General features: G+C 41.0%; 2 protein-coding genes across 2 annotated transcripts in view; one reads left to right on the forward strand and one right to left on the reverse strand.

The window, feature by feature from the left end:
• Positions 1-12,783, reverse strand: part of LOC308166610 (sialic acid-binding Ig-like lectin 15) — a gene marked incomplete at both ends in the record, with an annotated part of 268,304 nt that overhangs the window by 37,552 nt on the left and 217,969 nt on the right. The window lies entirely within an intron of this gene.
• Positions 716-9,492, forward strand: LOC308166399 (BCL2/adenovirus E1B 19 kDa protein-interacting protein 2-like; the record flags this gene model as incomplete). Its single annotated transcript, XM_080540692.1, has 9 exons — positions 716-759; positions 5,933-6,004; positions 6,380-6,450; positions 6,881-7,141; positions 7,768-7,965; positions 8,106-8,208; positions 8,374-8,505; positions 9,089-9,175; positions 9,390-9,492. 9 exons carry the CDS (start codon positions 716-718, stop codon positions 9,490-9,492), a joined length of 1,071 nt encoding a protein of 356 aa, XP_080396818.1.

The raw sequence follows: 12,783 nt of genomic DNA on the forward strand, positions 1-12,783 counted from the left end.
TAATAATCATTTTAAAAACTAATTCTCCCTTCTTCTAGCATTGTGACTGCCAATGGCTCCTGGTCCTAGCATAGATTTGTTTTTCTAATGATGACTGACTAGACAAAAGTCGCTTTGGATAAAATGTTAAAAAATGTATTTTACATTCGTAGTGTGGCCATGGAGGGCAGCACATTCTGTTTTGTCTTTTTCTTTTGACTATTTATTTCACCTCACCATCTGTGATGTATGTTGGAACATGGGGGCAGCTCCTACTATATGGCTCACTCCAATAGGAAGCCATAATTTAGAACATTGCAGATAGAACTGTCATGTATAGAATGGACACATCACTTATCATGTGACTTAAAATACTATGTAGCTGTGCTGCTCCTCTGTATGTATTATGTTTCTACCTGTTGTATGTACTATGTTTCTCCTGGCAAGGCTCTCTGAAGCGTTCCACTCCACTGACTAATCCCTGTGGCCGCCCCGGTGAGCTCAGCCAATAGGGAGTGAAGTGCTAAACAGGTCGGAGCTGAAATGCAGAAAAACCTGTAGGGACGGGGGTGAGTTCACTGACAGATAAAGACACAATACTCACATCAACCCAACCACATCAAGACTTCCTCAGGAGAAAGGCAGATGAGATCAGTCTGTTTGGAGGTAAAATGTTCCCTGATGCGTCCTGGCGTTACTGAAGTGGACATCAGATCTGGTGGATAAGGTGGACAACATGGGAACCTACTCTGAGCAGGGAGACCAGTATATGCTAAATGGGTGAGTTTGTTGAACAAAAAACTGGACATAAATCTTAACGGCTTGACAGCTGATTTTGTGGAAACCCATCGTTTAGTGTCACATGAGTAGAGTAGGTTTCCTGAAATAAAATAGCATGTGGGTGTCCACTATTGGAGTGTGAGAGTTTTGAGTTGTGTGTTGGTCTCATGCGCTCCCTTTCAAACACCTATGTCATGAGGCCGTTCTATTGACAGGTTACTTACTGAAGGGGGGAGTGAGAGATCACAACCCACTGTTGCGTAAATAAACTGGCAGTGAAGAGAGGAGATTTCATCCATCCAGGAAGTCGCGGCACAACAAACTTCCTCTGCTTCTTGGGGAACAGACCTAGATTAAAGCTTGATTTGTGGCTTTTGAAATTGGAATTGATGCATCAGTTCCTAGGGACCAAAGTGTTAACCATGCTCAAATTAGGGACACTGTTGTATTCAACAATGCCTTGTTCTCCTATATTTAAAGGCCCTCACTAGTGATATTGAAAGTGTTCAGGTTGTAAAATGAAGCCTTGTGTTTTTACCCATAGTATTCTATGATGAATTTAGCCTCAAAATAATAATTGTAGTTATAATATAGTCTGTACAGGGGAGGGGGGATTACTCGATACATATTAAGCAAAATCCTGGATTTAATCACATGTTAAATGATGCAGAGCCTTGCCACTTCACTTCTAATGTTTCCACTTTCAATGTAGAATCTCTACGAAAGAACTTTCAACATTTCAGGATAGGATTAGACTTAATCTGCGTCTGGGAAAACGATCCAAGAAGTAACAATACATCTAAAACTATTATACCCTATTATAACATAACATCATATTGATCTTGATGTTAAATACTCACACTACTCTAATTTACACTACAGAGCTGAGCTGTACTGGGCTGGTCTAGTTGTGCATCCACCATAGTTGCTGAATCATCCATCCATCCTCCAGCCACGCAGAGAACACATTTGTATCCAACACACTTCCTTCTGGAGGAACCTCCTTTAATCCAAGGTCATGTTTTAACAAGTGTAGTTTTGCTCATCATTGCATCATCATTTTGTTAAGCTGTTTCAACATTTAATGTCTCAATCCAGCAGCAACATTCTTACCCTCCATAGGCCAAGGCAACAAAACACCGCCTTAGTAAGAAGCTGCCATTACTAGATCGGGTTACCTTTAACATAGAGGACAATGGAGGATATACAGTACCCTTTTAACGCTCCAACAACAACACTGCAACAGCGGCTGTCTTCTCTCCCCACCCCCTTTTCACTAATATCATCCTTTTTGGCAAACGTCCACGTCACACTGTGTCTTATGACACTTAACTCCACAAGATGGTGAAGCAGCTCAGTGCTAGGCAATGTGCTCTGTCAATATTGTGGGTTTGTTGGGGTTTTAATGGAGACTGTCTGTGAACTACTGCCTGTGGCTATAGGCCAAGATCTGGAGACTATAGTGAAATTAATGTGCCTTGAATGCAGGGTGTGTCTATGTAAGGGATGTTTAAAGGACTGATCTCTCTACAGCCTCCTCTAGTGATGCATAGGCGTGCCAGGTACTGTACATACATCATAATACGTAGACCCATTGACGAAATGTTTTCTCTTGTCTAAATGATACATTACACAATGGGTATGGAATGTGCTATAGAGCTCATTGAAGATGAGACCAAACACGATTTTCAGGTTTCCACTTTTACATGTTCACCGATTCAGTGATAATAGGACACCTATTGAGATAACAAAGTTGATATCACTGAATTCAAGGCACACAAACTCACATATTCCTGACACACACACACACACACACACACACACACACACACACACACACACACACACACACACACAGAGACCATACTCACTCCACTGGCAGATCTATTTAATATTTATTTAAATAATTCTTCTCATCTATACAAATAGATGTTTTTTTTGAAAAGGGGAGAGAGACTTGAGTAACACAAGAACAGTTTCCTTTCTGTGTTGTAAGATGTTGCGCAAGTGACTGTTGCAGACTGTTAGGCGATGAGTCTTTTTTTTATCCATGATCACCCATATGACCAAATGTTCTTACAACACAGGTGAGTGTCACAAACACAATGTTTTCGCTTTATATGGTTTAAATACTTTCAAAGGCTTTGGTTGGCATTTATTTATTTGAAATCCAGATTTAATTTGTATGTGGTATCTGAAAATATGTGTGGACATTGTTATTGTGGGATACCTTGCTGGATACTTTGACCACACATGTCATGCAACCGGTGTTATTGGGCGGCGGAGAGTAGGCTCTAAAGTATGCGCTGGGCAGATCATCTTAACTGTTTGGAATGATGAACTTCATACGCATAGTGGTTGAGAAACTAAGGTGATTTTTTTAATCTGGCGACTGTACCGAACATCACCTCTCAGGTGTAGTGAGCGTGTCACCAGATACAAAGCCCACTGATTGGCTAAGATAAAATAGCCTAGTATTTGCTTTGGGGGTTACCTCAGAAGACTTCACTTGTATTAATTCACTACAGTTTAATAGACTGTTCTGCATGATTGGCCGTTTATGAAGCGGAAAGGCTGCCAGGTATGTGACCTATGTTTGTTTGTTATTTCCATATTTACACAATGGGATTGGGCAAATACAGTATACTGTTGGACACAGGAAGGTAGATTTGAAGAAGTAAAAGTGGATATATAATCTATTGCTTACTTGAATACATGCATCATGCCATCTGCTATTTTGCATAATAGTGTGTATATTTATACAAGCAACAGTAAAGGAATGTTTTTTTATCATGCTAAGGTGGGACGTATGGGAAGCACATGTCTATATTGTATACATTTCTGAATGAAATAATCTGCAGTATATATAAAACAACTGACAAATCTAAATGGGTCCAAGAGTTTTTCCAGGAAAGATGCCTAGTCCGTATTTTATGGACTACTCATGGCATATTGGCAGAGGGTGCTGTTAGACTCAGTTGCCCTGAGACCTTGTCAAGTGTCACATTGGCAGTGCAGGCCAATGACAACTAGAGGACGCACACAGAGTAAGTCCAGTTGTTCACTTTTGTGGTGTGTTTTTTTCTAACTAGCCACGACACTTGGACATGCGTGTCAAAGGGAGCCGTGTGTGTTTGAGCTTGGAGCTCTTTAGATATTAAGAAAACAGGTCCACAGGCAGCTCTACCAGAAGAAGCTTCTCTTTTAAGTTTAACATCATAGTGATGTTTTTGTGTCGCCTTGACACGCCTCCCATGATTCTCTTTGTGTCAACATAGCTGTGTGACTGCACGTGAACAAACAAGCCCAACAACAATGTTCATGTTCATTGAGGTCAGGTTTGCGCATTACTGTTGTTATTGAGCTATCTGTATTGACCAATGAGCATATTGCAATGACCATAGAATGTTGGTAACACTGTGCAGCAAAACAGTATACTACTACTGTATTTCTTTATAATATACAGCTGAGAGATGGGGCTAAAGAAAAGTAACTTAACCCCTCTGAAAAACAGATAATATCTCTCATTATAGTGAAACGGACAGTCCATGACATTGACATGATCATCAATTCACCAGTCGTAGCAGGAAGAGTAATCTAGCTCAGGCCAGGGGCCTTGGCAGTCGTCGTGATAGAAGAAGAAAGAAAGTTTTTTTTTTTTTTTTTTTAATAAAAAATAAATAATAAATTGACACAGGAGAAGCAGTACAAGGGGGGAAGTAGAACATCTTAGGAGACACAGTAGCAGCACAGTAGCCGGGCAGCGTGACTGCCGTGCTGGCATAGAGGTGGTGAGGTCAGTCGGCCAGCAGAGGTAAGAAGATGTGCTTAGCTCATGAGGCATTTACTGTATAACAAATTAGCATTGGACAGATTATGTTTCCAGATGCCAGATCCCATATTGTGCCTTTAGGGTCTACCTTTTGGGGATTTATAAAATGGTTCTAATCCGTTTACAGACAGACAGCTATTAAATAGTTTTGAATCAATTAAAATAACTATTAGAAGCCTATGATTTAAATCTTAAATCTTATTCAAGTTATATAGGCAATGGGGTTCTGGAGGTATACACTCCTAACATCTCTGTATGTGGATTTGGGTATCAAATCAAATCAAACTTTATTTTAAGTGCATTTCACACAGGTGTCTCAGCACACTTTACAAAGACATATAAAAACAATACATACAATATGGAATAAAACACTATTAACACAGTGAGATAATGACAATGGTAACCGTATGCAGAGCTCAAAAAGTCTTGAGGTTGGACTTAAAAATGGTAACTGTCTCTGATCGCCCTCTAAGAGGCAGGCAGGATATTCCACAGAAGTGGTGCTCCATACGAAAAAGCCCTGCCTCCAGCTGTATTCTTTTTTATGTGGGGCCATCTTTGGGTCTGAGTGTGAGTGGGTTGGTAGGGGTTGATCGGGTCTACTGAATAATCAGGTGCATGGCCATTTAATACTTTATAAGTTAAAAGCAAGACCTAGAAATCTGTTCGCTGTTTGACTTACAGCCAGTGTAACGATGATAAAATAGGGGTGATCAAAATAGGGGTGATAGGGGTGATGTGATCAAATGTTCTGGTTCTAGTCAGAAGTCTGGTGTCTGCGTTCTGGACCATTTGCAGACTTCTTATGGCTGTGTTGGAGGAGCCAGATAGTAACGCATTACAGTAATCAAGTTGTGATATTATGAAAGCGTGAATCAATTTCTCTGGGTCATGAAACGCTACAAGATTCCAGATCATAGCAATGTTGCCAAGGTGAAAGTGCTCTAGATGTGTTTTTGATGTGTACAGGCTAAGTTCAGGGTCAAGGATCATGGCACCAAGATGCAGCCGACTACTTTGTATATGTCATACCTCATATGAGATTTCTGTGCTTTGGAACAGTAGCATAATCTCAGTTTTAATCTCTGAGTTAGGGATCAAGACGTTGCTACTTGCTAGATATCCAATAGTCTTCAATATCGTTTACTCTCCTAATGTTATTCAACGTTCTGATAACACTTAATGAGTGAAAATGTTTGTAATCTATCCAGTCTTTTTTATGTCAGTGGCCACGAAGAATGACTAGAAACATGAGTAACATGTTTAAGTTCCATTCCCAAAATTTGAAATTCTTGAGCCAGACCATTGAGACACAGCTGTATTGTTCTGTCTTCCCTCTAGGAGTCCAGAAGCGGTGCCCTACATCCAGGACATGGAGCTGAGGGAGGAGTGGCAGGATGAGGAGTTCCCCAGGTTAGTGGCAAGCTTGTGGCAGTCCACCTCTTGGCCGGTTCAGACAAGGACAAATTATACATACATTTAACCGCCAAAAGAAAAACTGGGATGGGTCGTTCAATGTCTCTGTCATCTGTTAACACAGGGGAAAATATTTGCCTTTTTGGATGGATATGAAAATGTTGTCCCTTGCATGAGTTTGTGTGTACTTGGCCACCAATGAATAATCGTTTTAGTAAGTGGTGTTAGTGTGCATGTGTGCTTACTCACAACTGGCGAACATGCATATTTAGGTTGGCTTGCTTTACCTTATATCAGTCCAAACCTTTCAACTAGAAAGGACTTCATATCTCTTTGCAAATCTGCATATTCATACAATACTCCTGTCTCCAGGCCTCTTCCAGAAGACACCCATAGTCAAGAGGAGGAACAAGAGAGCCCAGGGGTCAATGGAGAGAGACCCGGTAAAATGAACATTTAAAATACAGTAAATCTTCCCTGTTTTCTGTTCCTAAACATGATCTTTGTTCAAGCTATTCATTCTATATTCACCAACAGTATTAATGGTTTTGGTCAGGTGGACACTGAAAAGGAAGGGGGAAAGGTTCTAGGGGGAAGGGGCAATGGAACAAAATGGAACGTTATTTATAAATTCTAAATGTACTCTTGAATTGAATTGTTCTGATCTTAATTTTTCTCAAGGGAAATTCAGGTGGTATTGGAATTAGACAGTACCATAAATACACATAATGAGCATCTTCTATAAGCTTGAACTGTAAAGCAAAAACCTTTTTGGTGCATAGTTCAGCAAAAAGAAAATTCAAAATTTTGACAGAACTGCATACTCATTTACATACTCAATATCCCACCGTACCTTTCTGTGTTTGGACCCAGCTCCGCCCACCAGCTTGGCCCTGTCTGGGAACCCCGGAAGGATGAAGCGTCTGGTGGCTCCCACGATCAGCTTGACCCTGGAACGCACAGATTCAACGGATCGCAGCGTGGTGTCAGGTGACGAAGGCTACTCGGCCGCGGCCCTCTCTCCCTCAGCCGATGATGACACAGAGCTGGACATCAACCTGGAGGCCCTGGAGACCCCGTCAGACAGCGAGTCCTGCACCTTCCCCAACAGCATGCACGACCTGGAGTGGGAGGGTGAGGAAGAGAGAGAGAGATTGGGGGAGTAGAGATGATAGAGAGTCAGGGACTGACAGCCAGGATTAGTATGAGGGTAAGCAAGATCGAAAAAGACAAACAAACAGACCAATAGTTTGAGCTTGAGTTGGAGAGACGGACAGACAGACAGACAGACAGACAGACAGAAAGCATGTCAATTGGGCACATTATTAATGCAATGTTGGATGATTCCCCCAGCTACTAATAAATTGCACAGCACTTCTGACTGTGGCAAGTCTAATCCAGTAGATGTCTCCCTGTAACTACATATAACTGGTTGCCTATTTTGGTGACCAAAACGTGCATTTTAAGTAAGAAAGGTATTGCCTGAACACAAATACAGCCTCCACACACAGTATGACAGCAACAGTAAGTAAGCAACGGTAGACAAATATCACATTACCCCCAAAACGTCTCCCTGATACAGACATGAAGACAATAAATACGTAGATTTCGCACGTACCGTGATAAAAGGCAGAACTGTTAAAAGTACAGATTTAGTGCAACAATAAGTGGACAAATGCAGCATACAGAATTGCAATATCCACAATTTTCAACTGACTTCTGACCACTTGCACCACCTTGTGACCCTGCCTCTCCTCCAGATGACCTCCCCAGGCTAGGGCAGGTGGGGGAGGGGGTGTCTGGCACCTCAGGGTTAGACCAGGCGGAGATGGGCTCCATGGAGCTGGACCAGGTGGACAGCAGGGGGCGCCGGTGGCGGCGTTTCTCCATTGCGGGGACCGAGACCCACGTCAACATGAGCGTGCTAGAGCCCTACCTCCAGGTGCTCTCTCACGGAGGTGAGATAGCATAGCAGATACCATACATTGAGTAGAAAAACAGAGCTAATTGTATCAGTGAGTCCCTGGTTCCCAAATTAATTGGAAAGATTGCACCATGACTGCATGTGATTTCTCACATTGTTCCCACTGGTCTCTAGGGTATTACGGGGAGGGAATGAATGCGATCATCATGTTCTCCTCCTGTTACCTGCCAGAGAACACCATGGAGAACTATGATTACGTCATGGATAACCTCTTCAGGTGAGTAGAGTCCCCCCATTTTTTAAATGCATTAACATTGTGTATCGTTGGATATCCATCATGATGGAAAATGCTACTGAAACTGTGTGTATGGAGAGGGGACTATATAGAAAGGATTGACATTGAAAGTATAGTGCTGATCTATGCCTTGTTGTGTAAACACAGGTACATTGTGGGGACCTTGGACCTGATGGTCTCAGAGAACTACATTATTCTGTACCTCTGTGGCATGGCACCCAGGAATAAGATGCCCGCTATCAAGTGGCTCCGCCAGTGTTACACCTCCATAGACAGAAGGTACAAGCTCCGAGACAATACCTACTGCGTGATGTGTGTATGCCCTAATATATCTCCGCTGCATTTTTACCTGTCTGGAGGGGGAAAGCCCGATCTCTGACAAGCCATCTACTTGTATTTCATACTTCCTGTGTAAGGTAGTGTTTACTAGGAGTAGGATTTCCAGGGGACAGAGATGTAGCCGGGAATCCATCTATGAGTGAGCTCGTAATAACGGGTGGGCAAGACAAACAATGTGCGTTTTGAGGGTTATATCCACGCTTATAATGTGCTTATAATTCCCCAAATGTGTAATTTAGACACAATAAACTTGTTGGGCAAATTTGCAATGTTGTGATGGATAGTACTTTTGGGGGCAGAAACCTGTGATACAATAATACCCTAGTGATTATTGGCTTGAACTGCAAAAAGTCCCGGCTTCTCTGAGACAGATGTGACATCACTGTTAGACTTGAGTGCACTTCTTGTGAGGTCTGAAAAGGTCACTGCTCAAATCTAAATGGAATGTCTGTATACATAATTTAGTATAGTGTAAAATGTTGAATGTGGGTCTACCTTAGTAACTGTGCTGCTCTCCTCTCAGGTTGAGAAAGGATCTGAAAGGACTGTTTGTGGTCCACCCGGCCTGGTACATCAAAGCTTTGATCACAGTTGTCAAGCCTTTCATCAGGTGAGCAATCAAAAATGTAATTCTTTCTCCTTGGAATTCCAACCTCCTTTCTTATTTTTGTGCTTTATTGAGACAGAAAGGAAAGTGACTTAGGGCTCAAACTCAAAAGAGATAAGGCTCGAACTCAAAACTTTGTTGTGGACGTGCAGGACGTAAACATTAAGAGTTAGGTATCATGTTGATCTTTAACCTTTGACCCTTATGTTCTACACAGCGAGAAGTTCAGTAGGAAGATCCGTTTCATCCGAACCCTGCAGGAGCTGTCAGATTACATCCCTATGGAACGCTTGCAGATTCCTGACTGCATCCGAGAGTGAGTGACTAGCTTCCCTTAGACACCGGAGTAGCCTAGCACAGTGGCCACTAACCCTGGACCTGGAACACAGGGTGAACAGGCATTGGTTCCAGCCCAGCGCAAACAAAACTCATCAAGGTCTTAATTGTTAGTTGAGTAGTAATTGCCAAGCTGGAGTAAAAGCCTGTCCACACTGAAGCTCTCCAGTGTGCGATTGGGTCACCACTGAGCAAGTATTGCACACTTGAATAATGCAGACGACTTTCAAGTGTGAAAGAAGTTTAAAACATTCACTTTACTTTCGGAACTTTCTACTGGCGTTCAATAACTTTAAGATCCCCTAAGACCTCGGAGATCTCTAAGCTGGCTTAACAGTGCTTGTAATCACCACAATAACCATATCTTAAAATACTAGTCTGCAGTCTTAGCATAGTGTGAATGAGCCATATGTGATAGCAGCTGTTGAAACCGGGAACAACACTACTCTACACTAACTAGGTAGCAGTGGGGATTACTCACCGAATCCATTGCATTTCAATATTTTGGCTTGACTAGTGAGTGTGTCATTGATTTTAAACAATGTTGACATTTATTTACATTTTTGATTAAAAGTCAGAACATTTGCTTGCCGACTTCCCAGTTTCACCACCTGCTGTCACATATGTCTAAAGATAATAATAATCCAAAAATAATAATACGAAAGGGGGATGTCTATTTTGTATGCCTAATATTACTATGTATCCCACACAAGCAAGTAAGGATATGCATAAGAAAACAATGCTTTGATGTCTGATATTTATATGGATTTGGGGAGGTTAATTGTAACTTCCCATAGTGAACATTTTTTGTTTTCTCCAGGTTTGATGAAAAAATTAACAAGTGAGGAGCACGTTGTGCGAAGTGGCAGTGTACATATAGAAAATAAAGAGTGGACATTTTGAGTGGAAAAGTGATGGGTGGGTCAACACTGGAGCACCCAGGAAGTGCATGCTGACTGACATGGAAGTTCAAAGGTCGGCTGGCCCCCATGACACCTTGACTGGACGTACAGCACTTTTCTTGCACAATTAAAGACTTTAAGTGTGTACAACCACACTATTTATTTATGAATGACTTTGAATGTAGTCATTGGGAGAGTGGTTACATTATGTTTTGTTGAGGGATTGATCCTTCAAACCTTTACAATCTTGCTGACCAAATTGGCACCATTTAATGTTTCACTACCAATTTATCCTGTTTGTCTGTACATACGGCGGTTCTACTCAGCCATGGCCTATCACTGCATACAATATATTGCATGGTTGCATTCAAGAACACAACATTTCAAAACATGCATTTGCAGACCAAAGAATTACTCCCAGGTAGAGGTCTTCATGGGTTCGCCCAAATCCGAAAATCTGAGACCTGACCCAGGACCCCAGCCGGGTCCATAAATTATACTAGACTCGGATCCGGGTCAGATATTTTTCGTTTGCCAGGTGCCTTGGGTATATAGAACTACAGCTGATTTACAGAGCAGAACCAGATCACAATCTTTAATTGTCAGTATATCAATCCCAGGCTAAATTGTGACATGGTCTGGTCCCCAAGTAAGGCAGGTTGTAAGCTTTAAAATGATGTGTCATACATTGACATCTGAAAATAGTTGAAGAAGATATGACCTTTTCACCAGACCGTATCACAATTATTAGCCTACCAAAAACCTTTTCAGACAGACAATATAGCTTGAATTGCACTTCAATAACTGTATTGATCATTCCAAGTGTAACCTTTCAGACAGAGGAAAAAGTGCTGCTTCTGAAGCATTTGTACCCTTTCAAGTTCACCCAAACTTTCTTCAGATTGTCAAAATCTTTATTCAAAATGCCAAACATGTTGGACAGGATTATGCTAACTTGCTTGCGCAGCCTGCAATTGTTCATATCTGATTGATTGACAGTTCAACTATTGATTGAATTAGATTTTCTTTCAATAGTTTTCAAACTGCATGTCACCATTCTTGAATGGAACCCTGCCATGTTACACAGGGATATAGAGGAAAAAGCTAATGTTAGAAATGCTCATCTGTTACAAAAGGTTTGATGTTACTGTACTGTATATTAATCCACTGCAATTTGTATACCTATAATCAAGGTGCAACCTACAACCGTACAAACGAACATAATTATATAAAGCTATGGTCAAATGAAAGGTTCAGATAGTTTTCTGTTACAGTTGCTTTCATTTTAATGTTCTCTGATACAATAATTTATCTGTGGGCTCAATAGGTTCTAGATCGGAAGTACAGAACTTCAACAGTCAAATTATTTGCGATGAGGATATAATGCTTTACTCCTTACTTGAATTTGTTTGATGTGTAATGACAGCCAGACATTAAAGCCACAATCTGTAACCGTGAAGCTCTTTTTGGATATACTGTAAATATATGACACTGTATGGTATACTGTACCCATTGAAGAATATTCCTTTTTAGGGCTATACAGATGGATACTATACAGGCTAGGGTTAGGATGTACATATTTCAGACCAAGGACAATAATGTAAAGCTAGAATGAGTGACATGTAGACAAGTATACAATGGTGTACCAAGAAAACTTGGTTCAAGCAATAAGAACCCTTTAGTCTTAATCTATGCAAATAGGAATTTCTTCAACTGATTTGTAGCTTCAAAATGGGGACTCTTATTTTTTTTTGAGAATGTATATTGAAAGTTTGATTCTGACCTCATAAATTATGAAGCATTTTACTGTATTTAATTGTACTGTACTGTTCCTGCCTATAAACCTAAGCCTTTTGACAGCCTCCCTTCAGAAGTAAAATGCATTTAAGGTACCATCAACCCTGATAAAAGCTTTCTGATATCCATTAAACCTTTTAAACTATTAAGCTTTTTGTAACTCCAAAACCTCTCATTCGTTGACCAATTCTACCACCACTCAACAAACCAACTATCTACCCACTTCACTGAAGTATCTCTCCGTCCGTCCGTCTGTCTATCAATAGAGAGTTAGTACGATGGTAGCATAATGGTGCCCAAATTACTATAGAAGTTGATCGTACCAAGCGGAAAGCCCTCCGTGTGAGCACAGGGACACAGCACTGTAAAACAGAGACACTGTAAAACAGAATTAAAAGTTTATGAATAAAGGTCATTCCCAGGTTTCCCCATCACTCTCCTTTTTTGGGAGCACAACATAATGTGTGTGTGGTCTTTACTGTACACTTCTTTACTGTACACTTGTTTAATCTTGTTTTGTGCACACATTTCTTTTCAGCATAAAGACAATGTGAACCTCTCTTCACCTCACCCAAA

Source organism: Nansenia antarctica, assembly GCF_963989245.1.
Source record: "Nansenia antarctica genome assembly, chromosome: 10".
Classification (NCBI taxonomy): domain Eukaryota; kingdom Metazoa; phylum Chordata; class Actinopteri; order Argentiniformes; family Microstomatidae; genus Nansenia; species Nansenia antarctica.